The sequence below is a fragment of the Ammodytes marinus genome, assembly GCF_949987685.1.
Source record: "Ammodytes marinus genome assembly, chromosome: 21".
In the NCBI taxonomy this organism is placed as follows: domain Eukaryota; kingdom Metazoa; phylum Chordata; class Actinopteri; order Uranoscopiformes; family Ammodytidae; genus Ammodytes; species Ammodytes marinus.
The window spans coordinates 24078738-24104204 of record NC_137225.1 but is presented as its reverse complement, the minus strand read 5'-3'; the positions used below and the strand labels follow the sequence as shown (position 1 = coordinate 24104204).

The 25467-nt window shown below is 38.8% G+C and overlaps 2 protein-coding genes across 2 annotated transcripts; one reads left to right on the top strand and one right to left on the bottom strand.

The window, feature by feature from the left end:
- Positions 1–18645: 18645 nt before the first annotated feature.
- On the bottom strand, positions 18646–19980 carry LOC307267716 (GTPase IMAP family member 7; the record flags this gene model as incomplete). The annotated part of the gene is made up of 2 exons (XM_080050098.1): positions 18646–19805; positions 19962–19980. 2 exons carry the CDS (start codon positions 19978–19980, stop codon positions 19090–19092), a joined length of 735 nt encoding a protein of 244 aa, XP_079906224.1. The 3' UTR covers positions 18646–19089.
- Positions 19981–20154: 174 nt separating this feature from the next.
- Positions 20155–23515, top strand: LOC307267569 (GTPase IMAP family member 9-like). The gene is made up of 4 exons (XM_080049928.1): positions 20155–20188; positions 20374–20443; positions 21008–21063; positions 21423–23515. Exons 3-4 carry the CDS (start codon positions 21051–21053, stop codon positions 21986–21988), a joined length of 579 nt encoding a protein of 192 aa, XP_079906054.1. The 5' UTR covers positions 20155–20188; positions 20374–20443; positions 21008–21050; the 3' UTR covers positions 21989–23515.
- The last annotated feature ends 1952 nt before the right edge of the window (positions 23516–25467 follow it).

Genomic DNA, 25467 nt, shown 5'->3' with positions numbered 1-25467 from the left:
GATTGTCTCCCGATCCCTTCGACATTCTGTTTACATCACTATCATTGTATGTTTGGGCTTTTATTTTGAAGGTTCAAACACATTTTTACAAATTCATTTTTTTTCATGATATTTTATGAAATATATATGGGTATGTGACTGTTATGTAAATATTATAATTTTTTACTTAAATACATTTTATTGATTAACTAACAGGAAATTGTAACTTTAGAGTAGACTTTACTTTAATACACTGTTTTTCAGGGCAATTGTATAAAACCTTTTCGAACAAAGATTTTTTTTTTAATTGTGTCCGAGTAGGTGAAAGTAAAGACTTCACTTCTACTCTATCCACTCCTAGATAGTTTAACTTTTTATTACCAAATTTTAATATAAGGGAGTCAAATAATATGAAATAAAGTTCAATTAAAAATAAATATTATAGTTATAAGATAAATCTAAATAGGCATACTATATTATTATATTATAGAATAAAAAGTAAAACTAAATTGTGACAAATAATGTTGGTAGTTTAAGTTTTCCCCAAAAATTTAATTTACGTCACGAAGAAAACTAACAGTCCCTGCCGCCATTCCTCACGCGAAGTAAGAAGACACCAACACAAGCTGTAAAATATTCTTATTGTTCCAGTCCTTAGCTTTGTTTCTCTGAATAGTCGGATCTTTTAATTGATTTATTAATACTTTCGGGATACTTTTGATTTGTATTCTTTTGGTTTTATGGAAGTTGTTGTTCTTTTTTCTGGTCTGGAAAAGCAACAAACTGTTTCGCTAACGGTTTGACAGCCAGCAGCAGCCGTTGACAACGCCGTCAGATGGTGAGTACGTACTGAAAATGTATACTTTAAAAAACGCTAACGTCCACATATAGTAGGCTAATGTGAATATCTGTTGTCGGGATTCAAACACATCTTAGTTCGCTCATCATTTTATAAGGCGGCAGCACTTTATCACAGCGAATAACTAGCTTAACTTTGTTTTTACTAGCTAACCGTCATTTTAGCTAATGTGTGTCGAACGTTCGCCCGATATCTTTTGCCGCGACGTCATCCACTCCAAACTCCAAATCGGACATTTTTGTAGTCCAATCACAACATCAGAATATCCGCGGGTGGTTTCCATAATCCGAATCTGAATTTGAGGACCTGGAATGTGTTAAAATGTCTTAAAAACCAAAAACCTCATGACAAGCAGTGTGTGTTTCTCCGAGAACAAGAAATACCTTCACATATGAAAGCAACGGCTGGAAAACCAGTAAAAACGTTTATTTTTTCAATAGCTATGCCTGAGAATTTGGTGAGGTTGTGGTGCTACCATTGCCATGACTTTATTGCAAAAAACTAAAATATTTGTGTACATCCATGATCAGGGCTGCCAAGTTTCACCAAAAGTTTGGAGTGAGATTTTTTGGCCGAGGGACCCAAAACCGTGTCCTCTTTCCCACCCAATAATTTTTGCTAGTGTCCTGCAAGTTTACATATTGTTCATAATAAATCAGAAATAAAAGACAATTAGAAAATGTGATAAAACATCAAAAATCGTATTAAAATAAACAAATTCATGAATTGCAAAGTCGTAGGACAGGTTTCAATTAAGCATTGGGTGTGGACATATTATAAGTGGGGGTCTGGGGGTCCCCCCCCAGAAAATTTTGAGCATTAAACACTTAATTTCCTGCATTCTGGTGAATTTTTATGAAGCAATGTGTGCCTTTTCTGCATTATTTTTTATGTAAAGTAAAAGAGAACATTCAAGGTTTTGCTGACACAAATTTAATTGAATAGCCTACAATGCATGTGTAGTGCTTTCAAATATCTCCTGTAGCCTATTGTTAAAACATTTGGTTAAACTGTAATAAAGGTAATTATTCTAGCCTATATCATGTCTACTATTGAGGGTTGAGTGGCTGGTGGTATTTTACTAGCAGCATTAGGCTTTATTCAAAGAAGAAAAAAATTAGGGAACAGTTCAACATCAAAAGAAAACTACTAAGCTAAAACATCTGGGTTACTTGGTCCCTCCTCTTAGGCTACCTTGATTTGTGTTATGAAAAGTGCTATAAATGTGCAATACATAGGCTACAGTTCATTACACAGAAGAATAAAAACATTTTTATTGGCGGATGAGCCATTTGTTACTTTGCAAACCTAATTTTCAAACTAAATTACCAAAAACAATATACAAAACGATCCAAAGATCTTTTGAATTTACTTGAGTGAGATTGAAGGGTTAATATGTTTGATGCACGCGCGCTCACCGGCCGGCGGGGACACAATTCTTATCAGCGGTAACTTGGCACGCTATCAACACACACCTCGGAAGAGAAGGTGCGGGTAGGGGGCTCGCCTCCCGCTTCGAATGCACAGTGCACATCAAAGCATAACGTTAATGCGCGTTCAGAAAGAGGATGTCACGGAACTCAGTCCGTTTAGCTTTTCAAAATAAGACTTTCAAAGTAAACGTACCAAAAAAATAAAAATAATTACGGGGATTCATTTCTCTGCGTGAGAAATTGGAGGTGTGGCGTGAGAGCGTGTGAACTGGTTGATATGCGTGTGTCTCACGGCCAAAGCGTGAGACTTGGCAGCTTTGTCCATGATACATCAAAAATCAATCCTCCTTCAGAAGTTTTTTTTTTTTGTTAAAGATTTTTTTTCGGCATTTTTCAAACTTTATTAGATCGTACAGAGTTGAAATGGGGAGACAGAGAGAGGGAGGATGACCTGCAGTCCACGGGTCGGTGAAGTTATTTTTAAAGTACTTTTATTGTAAACATGTGTAGGGAATGGATAACAGCAACTGTTTACAAGAACTCATTTTCCTTAATTTAGTCAACAAGCAAATGACGCCCCCTGCTGTCTGATTAAGGTATATAATGAATTAAAAAGAGATATTGTTTAAAGAGTAAGGTGATGGTAGCCTACAATAACATTTCAAATTTCAATACATGATATCAACGTTGGATGTAGGCCTACCAATAAGATTTGATAAAAATCAGAAAAAAAACGTCATTACATTATAAATATTTTTCACTAGACAGTTTGACAGGACTGTGTGGGCGTGGTCATGTAACACTTTGATTGACATGTGCCTCATTTTGATTTGATTGACGTCTCCCTGGCTCATGTATCGAACAGTCTCCATGGCAACAGTCCCTCAGCTATAGCGAGTAGTTGAGAATTTTTCTGATTCTGCAATTGGAAAATGATTCCTCTCCGTGGGACACTGAACGGTGAGTCACACAATGCTTACTATGTTTATATTGTTACTTCTAATAGACTAGTTCGGGTTAAGGCTGCCTGGGGTCACAGTAACAGTGAGCTGTCGGTATTTGTCAATTTTACCGGTCATTTATTGTCTGTTTGAATTTCAGTTAAGGTGTATAAAGTTCATACGAAAGACAAATGCAGATACCGTATAAAGAGCAGCTATTGGAAAATGTCAAGTGAGCGGTTAAAAATATGAATTTACAGTAAAGTCAATAGACGACGGCAGTTTACCAGTCGTTACGGTTACCGATGTTGGTGATAATCTGGTGTTTGGTGTAACAACTACCCCAGCTTTAACAACCAGCAATGCATTTACTGTATGTGGGCACATGTAATATTTACAAATGGATTAGTACAAGACCCTCAAATCCACCATCTATACTTTATTGTAAGATCATATCTGAGAGCAAACTATTTATATTATTATTATTATTTTTTAAATACAGCATCTAGATGGCAAGTAGGCTGCACAATCATCCTGACTGATTAGCTGAATGCTATCAACACGTTGGCTATTAGGCTAACCTACACAGGCCTTTCTAGCAAACTCAACAGATAGTTAGCCCAACTTTATATCTGACCGTATACTGCTTAATTTGTAGTTTGAAATGTATTCAATGTGAAGTGTTTTGTGTTAGTTCAGTATTTAATGAAATGATAGTAAACGACCAACAGATGGCGCTCTTCCCCATGCTGATCACAGAACATATACTAGTTCTTCTCTTCATTTATCAGCACAGTGTCACTCACCTACATTCATTATTCAACAATATATACAGTTTCCCAATCTGGATCCCTGGGACAAACTGTACAACATGGGGATGCAGGGTCATATGGGGATTCTATATTATTATTGTCACCAATTTGAAGTCAATACTCACATAGAAATTTCACCCTATATTGTACTTGCAGGTGTTCCTATGGAGAGTGCCCGATGATGCCAACAATAGTTGGAAAATCTATGCTGTCAATCATATCGTTGGTACACTGGTATGTAGTATTTCTTTATTCCATAATGTTCCAGAATATTAATACAAACGACCAAAAAGGATGTGCATTGTCACTTTCACCTTTATAAATAACACCAAATATTCTATATTTGGTCAACAGAAGAATCCGGGCTAAAAGGTTACCATCTACATCGCGACTTTTTTGTGAAATACAAATTAACCATATCTCTTCCCAACCTCTCGTCCCTGTGATTTCAATGGTGATCAAATTTGGAGCAAGAAATATTTTTTCTCTTAAGTTTTCTCCCAGCTTTGTGCTATACATTTGTTCAGTCAGAACTGATCAATGACAGTACTGTGGTTTAAAATCATTCCAAAAGAGTTTCTGTTCCAGGCCTCTTGTGCTTCCTCATACCTGTGAAAGAGAAGGTTTCACAACAACAAAACATCTATGCTGTTTGAGAGAGCAGAAATAATGATAATCAAATGATCCAAGAATACATGTTTCACTAAAGGTGTGTGAAAATGAAATGGCATACTGTACAATTATGTTCTGACACCATACCAATACACCAATATTTTATGTTTTATACAATCTGAACAGTCCTGCCTTGGATAACAGCCATATTGGTTCAGATTTAGCATTTAATGACAGATTTCACCTGATGATAACATTGAAAAATTTGATGGATGTACAGTATTACTATGATTTTTAGTGCTTTTTTTTTAATCCAATCCAAATTGGACCTGGTTCCTTTTTCATGGTCTACATTTTACCACACAGTTAAAGTGATGTGTATTTTTGGAGGCCCTGGTTGAGAATGAGAATAGATGAACACCTCAAGTCATTTTACTCTTTTATCATGTGATTTTTTTTCATTCTTACAGTTGGAGAAGTATCAACAGGGAGATTTTGGCTATTGCCCCCGGGTCTATTGCGAGAATCAGCCTATGCTTCCTATCGGTGAGTAAAAAGAGGAATTGGAAAGTGACATCCTGAATTGCAATACATGCACGCATACAGCACAGCACTGTTGATAACTATTAAAAGGTTGCGGTGCACGAGGTCTTTGGTCTCCACTGTAACGAAGGCAACACATCATTTTGCATAAAATTTGTCCGCTGCTTTGCATCAGCCTCTGCTTCCCTATCTGTGAGTACAAACATGAATTGGATATCATTCATAACGCAACAAGGAAGTTCAGTTAGTCTGTCCGTGGCTTTGTGTATGCAAAATACAGGTGAAACTCGAAAAATTAGAATATCGTGCAAAAGTTCATTTATTTCAGTAATTCAACCTAACTGGTGAAACTAATATATTATATAGACTCATTACATTCAAAGTGATATATTTCAAGCCTTTATTTGTTATAATTGTGATTATTATGGCTTATAGTTTATGAAAACCCCAAATTCAAAATCTCAGAAAATTAGAATATTACATAAAATCAATAAAAAAAGGATTTTAAATACAGAAATGTCGGCCCTCTAGAACGTATAATCATGCATATGTATTAAGTACTTGGTTTGGGCCCCTTTTGCACAAATTATTGCCTAAATGCGGTGTGGCATGGATGCTATCAGTCTGTGGCACTGCTGAGGTGTTATGGAAGCCCAGGTTGCTTTGATAGTGGCCTTCAGCTCGTCTGTATTGTTGGGTCTGGTGTGTATCATCTTCCTCTTGACAATAGTCCATAGTTTCTCTATTGGGTTCAGTTCAGGAGAGTTGTCTGGCCAATCAACACAGTAATACCATGGTCAGGGCTGGACTGGGACCAAAAATTGGCCCTGGCATTTTGGACCCAGACCGGCCCACCACAATTGATCGACCACCCACCAGAACACATTTATCACGGTCACTTAAAGATGACTGTTCCATTGAATTAAATTAAAATGTTGGTTTATTTTGAACAAGTGTACAGACATATAATACAATAATATTTACAAAGTGTTAGTAGCTATAGTATTCTGTTGTGGGTGGTGCTCAAAAATGCCTCTAACATGGTAGGCTCAGGATGGACAAAGTAATCAACCTCCTCCTGCTCCTTGCTCCCTCTCTCCAGACTCCTCCTCTGTGGATGGTGTCTCAACCTGTTTCATAAATGAGGAGAGACACACAATTGATTGAGGTTTTGAGGATGTATCAGTTAAAGAGGTGGAAAGATGCATTACAATATACAAATTGTTGTTTTACTAAGTAAACCAATGTGAAAAAAAGTGTACAAAAGTAATGGTCTAATCATGTATATTATTCTAAAGTACATGATGGTCTAGAAAGCAGGTCTAGTAAAATAAACTTACCAGCTTGTAAAAAGTAAGTATGCTACAATTCTGTGGTGGTCTAATTTTCTGAATATTTGTAAAAAAGAGAAGCCTAATGCCTCAAACACTCAGTGTTGTGAAAGGAGAAAGTGTGACAACTTTATGTTGCATATTTGAGTGAATATACTTTTCTGCATTTACTGTTAACTTTGTGATATATTAATATATTTTTTATGTTCAGGTCAAATTACAGTCTGCATTTTTAAATTGCATTTAAATCATATATAAAATAAATGAAATTCAAGTAGGCTACGTTTAACCATGTCAACAATCAGTAGCCTACAGAAAAGTATATTTAAGTAAAACATTATTAAATCCACTATACTGAATAAGTAGGCTACAGCAAGAAGCAAAAACTGACAGCTTCCTCACTTTAATGTTGATCAGCTAGCAAAGTAATGATACTCTTTCAATACACCAACAACAGAGCTATTTAACTCCCCAAATAAACCACAAGAGAGCTAGCAAATGTTTAGTAGGTTGTTAGCTAAAATAGCCACTTTGACATGGCTCTATAGATGGCTCTATCCATGATGTTAACGCAAGCAGCTAGCTGTTGGCAAACTACTGCTGTTTTAAAATTTAGCAAGCTACACAATTATTCTCAACATAACTTTATTTTCAACTTCTTACCACTAGTCCAGCAACTGTCTCCTTTCCGTTTCTTCTCCGTTTTTCTCGAGTTGTTTTTCTGTCTGTTAGTGACGTGACTTGATTGAGTGATTGACAGCCGAGGCCCAAGGGGCGGGGCCTCGGCCCTCTGCTGTGTGTGTGATTGGGCCAGGCCCGGTACAGAACCAATCATGATGAATGGGCCAATATTTCATTTCATTTCATTTAACTTTTATTTATCCTCGAGAGACCAATTGAGGGGTGACCCTCATTGGCCTTTCAGGTTAAGTTGACAGTCTGCGCGGCCGAGAGGGAAGGGACCTCGGCCCACGGCTGTGTGACATGGGCCGGGCCGGGCCGGGCCCAGATTTATTTATTTATTTTTTCTTTTTTTTTTTTTTTTAAATTGAACCTCGTCGGCCCGGGTCGGCCCAAAAGGGCATTTGCCCGGTATGCCAGATGGTCAGTCCACCCCTGACCATGGTCAGTCAACCAGTTACTTGTGGTTTTGGCACTGTGGCACTTGGCACTGTGGACATGTCTTGCTGGAAAAAGTAATTCAGCATCTCCATAAAGCTTGTCAACAGACAGGAAATATGAAGTGCTCTAAAATATCCTGGTAGACAGCTGTGGTGACTTTGGACTTGATAACACAGTGGACCAACACAATCAGATGACATGGTGCCACAAATCATCACTGACTGTTGAAACTTGACAGTGGTCTTAAGCCCCTTGGATTTTGTGCCCCTCCACTCTTCCTCTAGACCAGGGTTTCTCAACGGGGGCGGTACCGCCCCCTGGGGGGCGTTCGTACAACCTAGGGGGGCGCTGGGACCAGGCTGGGACACGAGAGCTTTTTTTTTTTTTTTTTTTTTTTTTTATAATTTTTTTTTTTTTATAAATATATTTTAAACTTTCTTAAAAATCTTATAAATCTTTTGACTGCAAAAATAGGTTACCTGAAATAAACAGCCTATTTTAACTTTTCATGTTTCTAACCCCTCGACCTCTTTTTAACTATTCTCGCCAATGTTCTGCGGTCTGCTGACTGTCACAGCCTTAGAAAAGAGAAGGCTCTGCAGACAGCCAATCAGAGGTCTTTGAGTCAGAACAACTAGCCAATCAAAGCCTTAGCGGCAGAGGAATCAGCCAATCACAAACTAGTATAATGACGTTTACTGATATTGATAATGCTAGCGCAGCGAGATTCAAACTTAAACTAACTATTGTCTCTGAGGTGGAGAAAACACAGAGTAATCAGCCAAAGCATGGAGTTAACTAACACACAAGCAGAACCATGTTAAAGACTCAACCCTCATATGTTGGAGAGGGACGATATACTAAACGCTGTGCACCGCGAGAGAGAGGCTCACTGAACCCCCTGTACAGCAGCCCTATGACAGCAGCAAAGCACAGCTACGTCATGAGCGCTAGTTCGCGGGATAACAGTTCAACAACCAATGAAAACGCACACAATTCATTGTAACATATTCAACTTTAATAACATAACATAAACAAACATGGCGGATAGCAAGAAAAAGTGCCGGCAGTACAATGCCAATTACATTAGTTATGGATTTATCCCGTCACCGATGAACACCACTTTACCAATGTGCCTGCTCTGCGATCAGGTGTTCTCTAATGAGGCCATGAAACCCTCGCGACTACAGGAACATTTAGTGAAAAACATCCCGAAAAATCAGCTAAAGATCCATCCTACTTTAAGTCTCTGAGGGATCAACATTCAAGACGGCCCACCATCAACTCTCTGTTCGCCCGGAACGTCAATCACAGTGCGTGTGTGTGTGTGTGAGTGTGAGTGTTTGTGTTTTTTTTTTTTTTGGGGGGGGGGGGGGGGGGGGGGGTGCTAGAGTATCTCGGTAAGGTTAGGGGGGCGTTTGCTCAAAAAAGGTTGAGAACCACTGCTCTAGACTGTGGAACCTTGATTTCCAAATGAAACGCAACATTTAATTTGGATCAGTGATGATTTGAGGTATCATGTCATCTGCTGCTGTTGGTCCACTGTGTTATCAAGTCCAAAGTCACCACAGCCATCTACCAGAAGATTTTAGAGCACTTAATGCTTCTGTCTGTTGACAAGCTTTATGGAGATGACAATTTCCATTTCCAGCTAGACTTGGCACCTGCCCACGGTACCATAAACCACTGGTAACTGGTTGACTGACCATGGTATCACTCTGCATGAATGGCCAGACAACTCTCCTGACCTGAACTCCATAGAGAAACTATAGACTATTGTCAAGAGGAAGATGATACACACCAGACCCAACAATACAGACGAGCTGAAGGCCACATCAAAGCAACCTGGGCTTCCATAACACCTCAGCAGTGCCACAGGCTGATAGCATCCATGCCACGCCGCATTTAGGCAATAATTCATGCAAAAGGGGCCCAAACCAAGTACTTAGTACATATGCATGATTATACTTTCCAGAGGGCCGACATTTCTGTATTTAAAATCCTTTTTTTATTGATTTTATGTAATATTCTAATTTTCTGAGATTTTGAATTTGGGGTTTTTATAAACTGTAAGCCATAATAATTACAATTATAAAAAATAAAGGCTTAACATATCTCACTTTGCATGTAATGAGTCTGTATAAGATATTATTTTCACCTATAAAGTTGAATTACTGAAATAAATGAACTTTTGCACGATATTCTAATTTTTCGAGTTTCACCTGTATGTGAAACAGTTCTCACTGCTCTCTCTGTAGGGGGGGATAAACACACCAGCACACATTCTAGTGGGACAGAAGTGATCATTGAGAGGGATTATTTATGTGTGACTGAACTGCAGTCAGCCTTTAAGGTCATCAAATAGAGGTGACTGTGACACACTTCCAAACTATGCTATTTTGTTTATAGTCAAATAAAAAATATGCTTGATGTTATAATGAGATTGTTCCATTGTGAAATGATCGGAAAGGAACTTGGAAGTATTTGTGCTCCACTAGCAGCTTCCCAGTGTGAGTCATTACTTAAATCCCTATCTAAGCCAGTTATTTCCTTCCTTTACAGGCCTGTCAGACATCCCAGGTGAGGCCATGGTGAAGCTGTACTGTCCTAAATGTATGGACGTCTACACACCCAAGTCCTCCAGGCACCACCACACAGATGGAGCATAATTATTAATATATGCTCAAATTAATTGGTCGTATAGAAAATGCTGAACACAAGGACCAAACTTAATCAGCAACTATTTTCATCATAGATTAATCAAATAAAACAATATTCAAGTAAAATACATTTCTAATGTAATAGAAAATCGATAATCTCCAGGTTGTAGAGTTTTGGTCTGATAAAAAAAGACCAATAATAATGATATCATCTGCCAATGATGATATCATTATTGTTTTGATGATGACTGAATAAACAACGAGCAGCGGTGCTCACCTTGGGACAAACTGGTTGGCTGGCCTCTTGGGCCTGTACTCGGGGTGAACCATGAAGAGCATGTGGGGGAAGCCAGTGCCAAAATAGGCTCCATCTGTGTGGTGGTGCCTGGAGGCTGTACGGGTTTAAGATCCACCCCATGGCCTACCAGCTGCAGCTGCAAGCCGCCTCAAGCTTCAAGAGCCCCGTCAAGGCTATCCGCTAGAGCGCCCGGGACAACTGACAAAGAGCAAGATTTGTAGAGAGAGAGAGACGGAGAGAGAATTATTATCAGATGGGGAGGGCTCACCTGCATTTTACAAAGCTTTTCAGATGCCCCCTCCCCACCCTGAAGACTGTATTATTTTGGTTTAGATTAGGGCAATTGGGGAAAAAAAAGTGTAAATATTTTTGAGTGTGAGCGCGAGACATAAAAGAAACGCACAGCCATAATCCCTAATCACACACACCATACATAAAATAACACATACAATGCATCCACACACTTGGGATTCCATTACGAGCACACTGATGGAAAAGTTATATAATGGGGTAACTCTACAGGGAGTTTTTCTTGTGTAGAAAATAGTTTCATGTCCAGAAAGGCTGGGTCAGTTTTCACCTCCTAGCTCTGGGTTTGTTTTTGTATTTGGCACAGTTTGGTAAAGGGTGGTGGTAAAGCCCTCCCTCATTGAAAGCCTCCCCCTCCCCGCTTCCCCCCACGATTGCATGTACACTAAAGGTGCGAACACACTGCACATCGCCGCGCGGCGAGTTTACAGAGAAAGTCAATGTATTTCGAGCGCCGCCGCGCGAATCGGCGGCGGCGGCGGCCGGCGGCGAGCGGTTCACGCGGCGCGGCCAGGGGCGGCGCGGCGCGAATGGGGCGGCGCGGCGCGGCCGCCGCAGAAGTTGAAAATATTGAACTTTTCGCCGCCGGCCGCGCCGCGATAGCCAATCAGCGTTGAGCTCCTCCCGACGTCACTCACTTCGGGACCACGTGCACATTCAATGAGTCATCGGGCGGCGGGCGGCGGCGGACACAAATGAGCCAAATGAGCCAAAATTATCAGGCGGCGCGGATCCTGCGATTCGCGCGGCCAACCGCCGCGCCGCAGAGTGCAGTGTGTTCGCACCTTCAGGCTGGCACTCGCAGAGACAGTTTGGACAGGTGGCGGTGGGTGTTAGTTTCTCTATCACGCGTTAGTAAAAGAAAAATAGGTTTGTCTGACGTTTTGTCGTGGTGTCGCACAAAACATTCTGTTGAATTTGCCTCGAAGATTCAGAGAAAAAACGCCTATGTTTTTGTTTTTACCAAGAGGCTCAAGTAACTTTAGTTAGTTTTTATTTTATTTTTTATTTTTGCTATTAGGGAAGATTAAGTAGAAATAGATTGAACTAACACGACTTTCTGAATCATTCAGACAATTGTAATCAGCCTGTGTCATTTTTCCAGCTGTCTGTGCGTGTGTCAAACAGCTGTCTGTTGGTACCTAAGTGAAAATATAACCTGTGCTACATTTTTCTGAGACCTGCCCCCGCCCCCCGCCCCTCTGCTACAGCAGGCTTTGCTGCGTTTGTAGTGTCACCCCTTCTTTCCCTAGTAGCTTTATCGCCCTTCAAGAAATAGTTCAACATTTAGGGGAAGACGCGTATTAACTTTCTGTAGGAGAGTAGATGAGAAGAATGTTAGCCCTCTATGCTGATTTGAAGCAAATGGTTGCTCAGCTTAGCTTAAAATATCAGAAATGGGTGAAACGGCTAACCTGGCTATTTCTGAAGGTAGAAGAATCCTCCAAGCAGCACCTCTGAATCTCACTAGTTGACAAGTTCAAAAACCAAAGTGTTAAAACGATACTCCGAAAGTGTTAGTTTTTTTGAAAGGGAGTGTTATCAGCGTTTATAGTAATGGACAGGGTGTTGACTCCAGGAAGTTCCTGGTCCCAGCCAAGAAATAGTCCGCCACAGAATAAAAACAGAAAAACTACAATGTCGCTTCTTTTTGTTGCAAACGGCATGTATCATATTTGAACTGGATAGTTTAAGAGCTGGCAGTGCTAAAGCCTGCTACTTAGCGTATTATATATCCTTTGTTGACCCTACAAAATCGATTTTAGTACTTTATTTTGTGCGGATCAAACAAACGACATAATCTGTTTTAATTGTGGGTTGTTTATTTGTATAGAGCTGCTGGTAGGTAGTAGCTTAAAATGGCTAGTTCTTACAAAATTAAAAATTAAATCGACAATTTGTCGTTTTATGGGCTGCTATTTGCTGGTTATTCGTTTAACAAAAACAAAAAAGTGTAAAAATCAACGTTATCGATGATGTTACTGGATCCAGCTGAAAAGTAGTCCTACGTTTTCACACTTCTTGTACATCTTTATAACATAAATTATTAATATCAATTATTGAGCTTTAGGGGTACTGATTCTTTATTAACCTATAGACGCAGCCAAGCTATCTGTTTCTAGTCTTCCTGCTTAGATAAATTAAACTAACTGGCTGCTGGTAGTAGCTTTTATATTAAATGTACAGATATAAGGGTGATACCAGTTTTTCTCATCAAACTCTCTTATCTGAAAGTGAAATATTTCCTTCAAAAATGTCAAAACTATTTCTGTTAAGATCAAGGAGAAGACTCAGAGAAAGAGGAATTTAGACAATCTGAATCCTTGAGCTCACTCCACCACTGCACTGATCCTACTGGTGTCTCTCTCCACAGCACAGTCTCATTATTTATGTTCGGCTTTGTTGGGAATTCATAAGGGGTAGATTTGGTCAAAGTCAAGAATATTATTAATTTCAAGGAAATTATAATATTAAGAAAAATTGTTAATTAATGATCAATTAAATTAGTCAAGCTAATCAAATTACTTATTAATACCTACAGAGCACCACCCTTTGAAAAAGGGAACTTTGAATCAAATCAGAAAAACAGTCTCATAATGTTAAAGGGATTTATCTTGAGAATGTCAAAGTTGGTTACAATGTACATTTAAGATAATGAAGGAGTGAATATTCGAGCATAGACCTTATTTACCAGCAATTAGTGAAATACAAGACACAAATATCACAGACACTGCTTCTTAAAATCAAAATGTAAGGGTTTATTTACTTAGGTAAGTTGATTAAAACGATACACATAAGTCAATAACCATAAACTAATCTAATATAAGAAAGCAGACATAACACAAGCAATAATAAGAACAGTTTAGAATCAAACCCACAGGCTATAGTACATGTGTATGTACTACTGTGTGTGTGTGAGCGTGTGTGAGCGTCAAAAAGAAAGGGGGGTGGACCATGGGGTGGACACCGCCCAAAGCCAAAAATGGCGGACAGCTTGTGACGTTTTCGTCACGTGAAGGGGGTCACCGATGGCGACGCAATCACGTGGCGGAGACGTCCTAACTGTGACGTGTGACGTTAAAGTCACGTGAAGGGGGTCAGCGCTCGCGACCCACTCAATTTAACTTTGGAAACCACAGAAGTCAACGCTCATATGCTTAACAATCGCGACGCAAATGTAAGAATATGTGTTGGTGTGCGGATGCACAGAGTTTGAATAAAGAGAGAGAAAGAAAGAGGAGATCAAGTAAAAGCTCGCCACTTTCAGTGCCGTTAGTTGTTCACCTTGATGTATAGCCTACAGTCATTCAGTCTGTGAGTGGTCTCACAAAACTGATGCTGCTTCGGAGTTATCAGAGGGGAACAGCTGATCTGGCACGTAGCGACAATCACAACAATCAAACATCTCCCGGAAAGCGGGAGGAAAAACCACAGTGAGCAGTTAGGCAATTATTATGCAAATGCTGTCAGAATCACATTTAACAAGGGAAAAACCGAAATGATTTCTTTGAACGCTTTTAAATCTAAGTTGAGAGCATTTCAGACCACCTCTTTTACTTGTAGTTGTTTTCTATGATTTTTAATTTACTTGGAACTGTTTTTATTATTTTACTTGAAAATAGTTTTTTCTGATTTTATTTGATAACAGCTTTTTATCATTTTAATTTTTGTCTATATGTTGTGAGTGTATTATTGTGAGTGAACATGTAACTTGTTGCTGCCTCTTGGCCAGGACTCCCTTGAAAAAGAGGTTTTTAATCTCAATGGGACTTTCCTGGTTAAATAAAGGTTAAATAAAAAAAAATAAAAAAACGACTCGTCAGTCGGTATCTTAACCTTAAGTTAATGTATACCTAAATAGATATCTATAGCCTAATTTATAGCCCAGACAAATGCCTACTGTGAACCGTCTCCGACGGTGATGAGAAGCGATGGGTAGTTTAGGATCCTGTGGTCCACACGGCAGGTTTAGAGGAGGGTCCTGCTTGTTATGCCGGTGGAGGAGCGATCTTGCTTCTTGGGGAAAAGACGGGGCCCGTTGCGGTCAGCTGGCTTGCTCCGGTAGTGGCGTGCGTCTTTTGCGGAGGCGGCGAGGCAGTTTACTGTCTGTTGGGTTCAGTGACGCTGGGCTTCTTCTCCGGCTGGTAGGGAGGAAGGCACGGCTGAGTTTCAGCAGCCGCGGTAGGATGAAGTTTCCTGGGTGAACTTCCTTCGGATCCGGGAAGGTAAAGACTGCAGGCAAGCAGTCTGTGAGCTCAGTTTAAAGTTTGCAAACACCCGCTTTGTGGATGGCTCCACTGCGAAAAGGCGGTGATTTTGGGGTGCTTGCTGGTTTTATCATAGCATGGTCACATGGTTGACTGGAAGATCTCAGCCAATGGGGTTACAAAACCTTATCAGGTGTGATGAAACTAGGGCTGGGTCCCTTCGTTTTATGACCCCTTGTTCTGGGGGTTTTGCCTCCAGAAAACTCAAATCCAGGCTTCATTTTACCCATGTAGGCCTCAAGGGTTCCTTATCAGGCTTTGAAAAGGGGAACTAGGCCTCATTTTCCTCATAGGTTTCTATTGTACTTTTTAGCACTGCTGTAGGCACAACAGCTTCAGAGACAGACAGACAGACAGACCACCAGCCGCTCTTTGTTTTGTTTCTGAAACAGCGGGGCAGATCCACTCAGTTTGCCCTCCCTTCACTCCCCTCCCTCACCCCCCCTTTATGTTTGTGTGACTGGAACAGATTTTTATTTATTTATTTATTTTTTATTTTTTTTGGATGTCATGATACAAGAGCAACGGTATTTATGTGTCCATATTTTAAAACTAATGTTTGTCTGTGTTGTCGTCGTCTTTCTGCTACTGTGGAAGGGTGAGTAGAACTTTTATTTTTGTCCAATTAAATATTTCTTGGGCACTTCTTGCCACAATTGGATTTAAATCCTACATTGAAAAACACATAGTAGCACAGAAGGACCGTGAAACTTAACTGTGTGCTTGGTGTATGAATGTTTTTATAGGAAGTTTTACAGTGCAATGTAGTGACTGATGGTTGTCAGGGTGTGGCTGCAGTGACATTTCACATGACTGAGTAACGGCATTGGTGAGGAATAATGCACAAACACTAGGGGTGTAACGGTACATGTATTTTTACAGGCACGTATTTGGTGTTACAGAGGTGGACCGCGGTCCGTTCGTGGCGTACATAGCGTTGTATGGCGAATGTTCAGGCTTGTTTTGTGGTGTGGAACTTAAAACTTGTCCTCGGAGTTCCCCCCCGGACCATTTAGCCTCCGGCTCGGCTCGCACGTGCGCAGTAGCAGCCAGCGATTGAGAGTCTCTTATCTCCATGGTGAGCTGAGCATGAGGGTCAGGCAGTGTTGCGAACTTAGCGACTTTGTCGCTATATTTAGCGACTTTTCAGACCCCTCTGGCGACTCTTTTTCAAAAAAAGCGACCAATCTAGCCGCTTCTTCTGGTGTTATTGGTGACTTTAGGAGACCCTGTCGCTAAAGCATGTATCGCTCTTAAAGCTGCAGTTGAGAGTTTCAGCCGTTGGGATCCCAACGGCTGTTTTCGCAACGCTCTACCTGCTGCAGCTCCTCCCTCCGAACGACAGCTAAGCGCGTTCATGTTGCACCCAACGCACCTAGTGTCTCCCCCCCGTCCCCGATATATTTATTCCCCTAATCAACCTTGGCCGACCCGACACAACAGCGATCATGTCCGCACAAAAACACGGCCAACAATTGTGCCAAAAGACAAATTAACAGCAACTGAACGGAACAAATAGCCTTAAAACAGCATTGCAGATTCACACAAACAGCAAGGGAGCACCATACCAAACACACTTACAGCACCATTGTGTGCACGGCAGTACAAAATAAAGGCAAGTAGTCTACATTACCCTACCTGGCTGTGACGGGACCGTGGCTGGCATAGATAAACACCGGTGCTTCGTTGTACTTTTCGTGAAAGTTCCCCGGACTTAGCAGTTATGTTTCGGTTCATGGAGGTGGTGGCTGCACACAACCGGGTGAGTTAACTAATGCTATCCGACCGGTGCTAACTTGGTTTATCAGCTAAAGCACAGCCAAAGGAAGCCCATTCTCCTGGCTCACTTTCCACACATCTTCTAACTCCGAGCGGCTTCATACAGCAACAGCCGCCCGACTACATTTCCTCCTCGGTGTTTCTCAGTCTCTGTGTACACACTGTCCTCCCACCGTGTTAGTTGTTGGTATCCGGGGAATGGTAAATTGAGGGTTCGTTGCATAGATAGTATAGTATAGATAGTTTGTTGGTGAAGACATTGCTATTCGCTGTCTGCCGTAGTAGGGCCAAACAGTAGTTTCAGACTGCTAGGGTCGTGAACGCTCACGCAACTGACGCATCAACGTCGTTGCCAAGTGAACGGACAGTCCCACAGCCAATAAGAACGGAGTATCTGAGCCTGCTCTGATTGGTCAAAATTAACATGAGCGGTGGCAATTTTGGGGGGCAGCACACAGAGGCAGGGGGGAGCAAAGTGATGAAAAAATATTTTCAGACCACTTCACCTACATATAGCTGAATGGCTATTATGACAGTTTTGCCAAATATTACAGTGAAAAAACTCTCAACTGCAGCTTTAACTTCTAAACGAGCAGCGGGTGCCTCCGCGGCCACTCCCCCCGTCCCAGAGCACTGAGAGGCGGCAGAGTCCTCACGCAGCAGCCCCTCCCAGCTGCTGTCCCAGAGCATGAGATAAACAGCTCTCCGCTCTAGTGTCCCGTTTGCATCACTATTAGCAGTTATAGTAACCCTCGTTTACAGTCTATCAGTAGTGCAAATAAAGATGTTATACAGTGCTGTCAAACAGAGAGCGAACTGCATGGCGAAAGTCAGCAGGAAACCGGAGCTTGCAGGCGCGCCCTGTTATTCAAATCCCGTTTGAGAGATAACTTAAGATTCCAGGTGAATTATGAAAACAGACTGGGAAACCCCGTCTTAACTGCTACACTTTTCCCTGTCCCATCTGTAGGACTACAAACACACACACACATGCGCACACACACGTGCACACACACACACTTCACAACTAAAAACTATGAATGTTTTTTGTGAGTGTAAAGATAATCAAATGAAACTCACATTTAATGACAGTTATATGCTTCCATTTTCTACTCACTAGAGTTATAAATATAAAGTCCAGATTGATTTTATAATTTTCTCCCCACATGAAGTCTTTAAACGTTTAAATTGAGTTTGTTGTATAATTGGGTTAAGTAGTGTACACCTTCTTTTCCTTCTCCTCTACCAATCTGAAGTTGTTTCCCTCCGTTTAGGATGTTGTTTTGTTAGTTTTGTAGATAGACAGTCAGATGACGTCAACAAATGTATATCTGTAAATACTGTATCTGTAAAAAATCTATATTTTCTCTGAAGCTAAAGCTGTGGACATGAAGACTAAGATACTAAAAACTTTAAAACCAGACATTTAAAAGAGAGTGAACGTATTCGTTATAATCTCAATTCATATTACTAAAAGATTAAAGATGGGACAGATTTTCAAATTATAGATTTATTTCAACTTCATTTTTCCAGATTAAAACTAAAAATTACATTTTCAAGAATGTGTTTCACCAATGGTGTGTGAAAATTAAACAGCATACAAATAAGTTCTGAAATACCAATACACCACAGTTATTTAAAACATTTACATTTAAAATCACTTTTGCGTGTATCAGAGAAAATATAAGCACCTCACAGACTTTGATGTTTATAGGACAATGGGTTACTGTTATCTCATGAGGGCCGATGAACTTGATGCCCTTGTCACCTTCATGTTCCAGAATAAAACAAAACATTTATTTTACGAGAATACATTTTACACCAATAAGTAAAAAATAGCATACAATTAATTTCTGATGTACCAAACCACATTGATTATATATTTCATACAATCCAAACCAGTTTTATGTCTAGCAGCCTATATTATCTCTACTCTTTATCTTTGAAACTCCTTTTCTTACTATCAACAACATATATTTTCAATTGTTTCCTTCCGATAGATAAACCTAGGCTCTACAATCAGGGCAAAATAGCATAACATATCTATCTATAATGTTAGTGTGTGCGACGATTTTTTTCAAATATTCCATATTTGGGAACAGAGGCTGTCCTGTCTCGACTGGACATTGACAATGTGTTTAGACTATTGATTTATGGTTGTTTGTACTCTTTGTAGAATCTCTAGAAATAGTTTGATATTTTGCATCAGTAACAACATGAAGTTATATGCATCACTTGTACTTCCCTCTTGTTGTTTTGTCTGGACTTCTTTATACATGTAATTTGTGAAGTGCTGCCCCCTATTTGCGGCAACCATGTCGTCGATCTTCTCAATCAGTTTCTCCACTTGACTTCTGTCTTTACTCGTGTTGTCAAAGACATGGAACCTGTCTCCACAGCTTTGGATGACTTGTAGAAGCTCGGGCTTGCCCTCTTGTAAATACTCGTTGATGGTCGTATCCCTAAGATCATCACCACGAGTAAACAGCACGATCATGAATTGGTTTGCTTCTGCACCAAACAGCTGTTGCAGGGCCGCCACAGAGTTTTGCTCTTCCCTGGTGAATCGACCAACTTGGATGACCAGCAGGAACACATGAGGACCGGGACATGAGACTTGAACACATTTCACAATTTCTGTTTTGAGGAATTCTACAGTATTTTCAGTGTCCAGGATCCCTGGTGTGTCCACCACACTAACCACTCTGTTACCGTGGCATTTCACAGCTTTTTCACAGGACTGAGTCACTGATTTTGAACTTGGGCGGGATTTGAAACATTTCCCGCCCAGAATGGTGTTCCCTACAGCACTCTTACCCACACCAGTTTTTCCAATCATCACGATTCTCAGATCACGACCTGCAATTCAATTAAGAACTTATGTTAAAACTTTTTGAAACAGTATTTCATTGGCTTAATGTTCAAATAGTTTAGTGAATATGATCACATTTTTATTGATTTTAAAGAAAAAATATCATACTGTAGATTTAAACAAAACTGTTGTTTTAGTCTTACCTGCAGGACATAAAGCCATCTCTCAGTGCGGCGGTCTCTTCACAGGTGATAAAGATGAATGTTAAGGTTGTTCAAGACATTGTTGTTTTTATTGAGGCTACACAGCTGACACGCCCCATACTATTTGCGTAACAGGTGCATATAAAACAGGCAGAGATCAGCACATTCTACAGTTACTGCAGAGTTCGTCTGTATTTTGCATCACTGGATCTTAGGACCATGTCTCAGTAAGTTTAGCAATTATTATTTTCACTCAAGCATATTCATTTTTAATGATCTCTTTGCTTTGCATTAGACTCTCTTGTTTAAGTAAATTAAAGCATTTTTGGGATAATCAAGGGAAAATGTATCCATCTATATTTATATTTTCTTGTGTTTATCAGGTAAAAATTACTGTTTGTTGTTTTCACAGAAAAGATTTCAGTCGTTGTCCTGGGAAATGAAGATGCTTTGAAGAAAGCCTTAATAACCAACCTCCTAGGGTAAGATGTATTCACATTATCCAAAACAATCCTTTTGAAAAAATATCCTAAATATGAAAATGATAAATATGAGGTCATATCTGTATGCCAATAATCCACACACTGACATGTCTCTGTTGGTGGTAGAGGATCGATTTTTAATAGACAAGGTCTGTAATCAGATAGAAAAGCTTAAAGAGACAACTGGAAAACACACAGAAGAGTTCACAGTTGTGCTGCCTCTCAGCTGCAAAAGCACAGATCATTACCCATTTAAATGCTGCACCTTAGATGAACTTTTCAGCAAACTCAGACAACTGGCTGAAGAGAAAGATCCAACGGGAACCAGGAGGTAAAGGAGAAAGGAACATAACTTTATGTAAAGGAAATAATGGTTAACACTGTACGTACATGTAGAACAATTAGTAAAGTAAGTCTAAAAGGAGACTGCTGTAATAGTTTGCATACCTCAGCATGATAGATGAAGTAACTCAAAGACAGCAAATCCCACATCTGGTTGTGTTAATAACATTATAAATAATCGATAAAATGATTGAGTTGAATTCTTCTGCTTCTACATTACAGGGATGATCACAATCCTTGGTCACAATCACCATCACCCACTCTAATGGAGATGCCGGGTAAGCCACTTTCTAAGCAGCATCTAACTTGTCAAATGTTTAGTATTTAGTGAAGAATAGATTCAAACAGAACCAAAAGGTTTTATCAAAACTTAAAAAGAAACTTATTTGACCTTTTTATTCGTGTGGCAGAGATTGCAAAGAGCATGTGACTGAACCCACGATGTGTTTCAAAAGTGAGACCCGTGATTTGAAGATGATTTTTTATTAAATAAGTTGGTAGTAACGTGTAGTACTTTCAAATGTTTTTAATGGACACAATCATGCTTGTTTGAAGAAAAAACAAATAGCTGCTTGGATATATGAAAACAGATCATTTTAAAGTTCACATAAGTTATTTTTACTTTATATCATGACAGGAAAGCTCACTGACACCAAAGTGAACCTTGTTCTGCTGGGAATGGCCGGGACTGGAAAGAGTGCATGTGGAAACACAATCCTCGGAAAGAGACACTTCTTGTCAAAACCAAGTTCATATACAGTCACCAAAGAGTGCCAAGAGGCATACACTGAGATAGATGGTTTACCTGTACGTATCATTGATACCCCAGACATATTTGATGATGAGATACAACCATTTGTTAAGAACAGACATGTGGCAAGGTGCAAAGAGCTCTGTCAGCAAGAGCCTTGTGTTTACTTACTCGTGCTTCATGTTAGCAGATTTACAGACGGTGAGAGAAACATACTGAAAAAGTTGAGAGACGCTTTTGGTTACAAAGTTCACGAACAAACAGTCATCCTGTTCACTCGTGGTAAAGACCTGTGGCAAGAAGACATGATATTTGAGGAATTTTTGCATTCCTGCCAGCCTGATCTCAAGCAACTAATTGAGGCGTGTGGCAACAGGTGTGTTGTCTTTGAGAACAGAGACAAAGGAACAAATCAGGTGAAAGAGCTAATGAAAACAGTGATGTTAAAATAACAGCAGAAAATGAAAATGACAGGATGACAGGTGTGACTTCTCTGTTAAAACTAAAGGGTAAAACTAAGTTCAAAAGCTTAACAAATACAGAAAAGACACCGTTATATTTTGAGAATGAGGTTTTGAATCTGGTCTAACCATATAACATGAAAGTAAATGTGTCTGTCATTTTCTCCCATCATATTTTACCCTGAATCACACAAGTCTTTTTTTTAATGTGGGTCAGTTTTGAGTCAGAACATTTTCAGCATCTTATACATTTTTCTCTGTACATAACCAGTCATTTGTATTTTGACTCTGGGAACATAGTTATCTCAGGATGGAAGACAGTAAAGGACAGTCACAGTAAACTATTCTTTAACAGATTAAATATTGCCATCTGCTGGACATTCACTGTAAACACTCCTATGGTTTTCACTTGTTAAAAAAAAGGTGTTAAAAGATTTGAGAGAGTCAAAGCTATCTCCAGAGCATTCACTGTTATTTCTGTCCTAGGAAGTTGTTTGTTTCCAAGATCAATTATGAACTTTCAACATCTACATTTGAAGCCTGATTAATATCAAACTGTTATTTGTCACTGTGTGGAGGTGGGACCAAGTTGCTGTTTTACAAGTGATGTCACAAGTAAGTCTCAAGTCTTACTGGTCAAGTCCCTGAACTCAGAGTTTTAAGTCCTCTACTTCTCTACTACATCTTTAAGCCACTTTACCAAATGTAATGCCAGACGTGAAACTTCAAGGGTCAAAAAAAGATGTACATGTTGTTTTGTTAACCCTGCAAAGTTTTGCTATGTGAATGATTACTGCAGTACTTAAAAGAGTTATTCAAATGGAGCATGTGTGTATCATTTTGATGCTAAAACAGTTTTTAAATGGGCTTGTTAGATTTCGATACAAGAGTTTCATTTTGCCGTACATTTGGCCTGTGTCTAAAGTTTTGACAGAGTGAGCCAAATTCTGCAACTTGTCTGTATGCATTTTGCAAAAACTGTAAAGTATAAAAAAATGCCACACACAAAAAAATATAATTAAAAAAATTAATTAAAAGAGTTTTACCTTTAAATGTACACGGCCCTCACACATTACACCATCACCATTAAAAAAACACATATTCTAAAATTGGACTTTGTTCATGAAAAAGACGCAGACAAATTATATAGCTCCGATGGATTAAGGGAAGAAAAATCTCCCAAACCGAACCCCTACATGTGATGGATTGTTGCCCTTTTTATTTGTATTTGTTTTTGTTTGTATTCTTATTTATGTCTATTATTTCTAATCTAGAAAAAACATGCTACGTTTTTCCTATTTCTATTTTTCTTATTTATTTGATGTAAAAAATACACCCACTCTAAAAGGTGCTAGGTTATCCCCCTTCAAAAGGTGTCTTTCTTTCTTTATTTATTTATTTTTATTTTTCTCTTCTCTCTCTTTGATATATTGATATATTATTATTGTCAATGCATCCCTGTTACATTGTTCTAGAAAAGTAAAAAAAAAAAAAAACAGAAAGGGGAGTATTAAGGTTTTGCTGGTTACGATCATTGATTGTTTCACTTGTACTGTTTTTTATTTTCAGTAATCAACAACAAGAAATAACTTGTAAACAATGTTTTGATGTATGCAATACTCTATAAATAAAAAAAAACAAAAAAAAAACACATATTCTGTGCATGCATATGTTCTACAACCTACATCATTCATGGGATTTAACACGTTTTAACACTTTAAATTTTACATACATTTTTTACAAAAAATGTATTGCTGATTAGAATAATTATATTCATATGAATTGAAATACTCGATGTACTTGGTCAGGTCTATTATTTTAATTCCACATAAAGTCACCCACAATTTAAAACTATTTAGTTTTTTTTTACCTCACCTGGATATTTCTATATATTTTGAATTGTTCTTAATCTTCCATTTTGTTTTTATAGTGTTTATATGTTCAATGATCTGTTATATCTTATTTTTTATATTCTATTTGTATTACTACTATCCATTCATTTTTTCCATTCCATGATACATTCCATGATAGTTGCTTTCATTGTTTTCAGTGTATTATTGTGACCTGTATATTTTATGTCTCTGTAAAAAAACTATTTTCTTTTGGGAAAAATAATAAATATGCAATTGAATAAACACATCAGAATGAACTGTTGTTCCAATGAGAGTATTTGTATGTCTTAAAACATGTCTTAGGGGAGCCATGACGAGTAAAAACAGAAAATAACAGACCATAACATACTAATGTACTTTGATTTCACTGTATCTTGTATTTCCAATGGCCCTAAACGCAACATGATGACGTTGTCGAGCCGTCAACCAATGGCTGTGTAGCAGAGGCGGGGCTAAATAAACTTGGATACCCTTGCCCTTACAGACCGGCCAAAGAAAAATCATTCATTTAAGTTCATTATGAAGTAAGTTTTCATAAACAAGGAATTCCCCATCTGTGCATTAAAAAACATGGAGAATATCAGGAGTATAAAAGCAAAAACTGCAAAGTCAAGAATATTAATTGGCCTATGAAAAATGTAAATTCATAATGAGAAATATAATATAGTTTGTGGAGGAGTGTGCCAATGTTAACCCAAGAATGTGACAAAAGTTCAGAGAAAAGCTTCTAAATTTTAGAATTGTATTTCCACGAATACAATATTTCTGAGTTTTTAGGTGTTGTGGCTGTCTTTATTTATCGAGTAAGCCTATTTAATTGCCAATGACTGCTGCTGTAGGCTGTTGTGCACATGTATAATGAACTATGTTGAATCTTGAGTTGTATCCGACTATATAAATACATTTTAATCAATCAATCAATTTTATTATAACCTTTATTGTCACTCGAAAGACACTTTGGTTTCCCTCATTTACAGTGACGACGAGCATACACAATAAACACAATTACAAGGATAACATATAATGAACAGAGAAAACAGGAATTAAATAGGACAACAATTAATATATAAATTTAAATAAATAAATAAAGTATATGAAATACAAAAAAAAAAGTTATAAGAGTATAAGTCTTCCTATTAAACATATTTAGTTCAAAGACATGAATGTGACAGGGGAACAGAGAAAAACTAAATAAAATAGGATTAAAAAATATATATAATTAATTAAGGTAAAATAAATAAAGTATATATAATAAAAAATATATATATATATATATTAAATCGTTTTAGTTCCCGCGCATGAATGTGACAGGGGACACTGGTAGAAAACAAAATATGAAGTGTGGTTGTTAATTGTTTCGGTGTCAAATAACATATTTAGTGTTTTGGTTTTTATTCTGTTGACACGTGAGAGAACAAAGGGAACCTGTCCACATGGCCGTGGCGGAGCTCTGAATCTCATTGGCTGGCGTCCTCCACACAACCTCGACCAATAGCGTGACAGCATACTGAAACGCTCTAACATCCGCGTCTGTCATTGGCCCAGAGCGTTTGGCGCCTCTTAGAATCTAGACTGCAG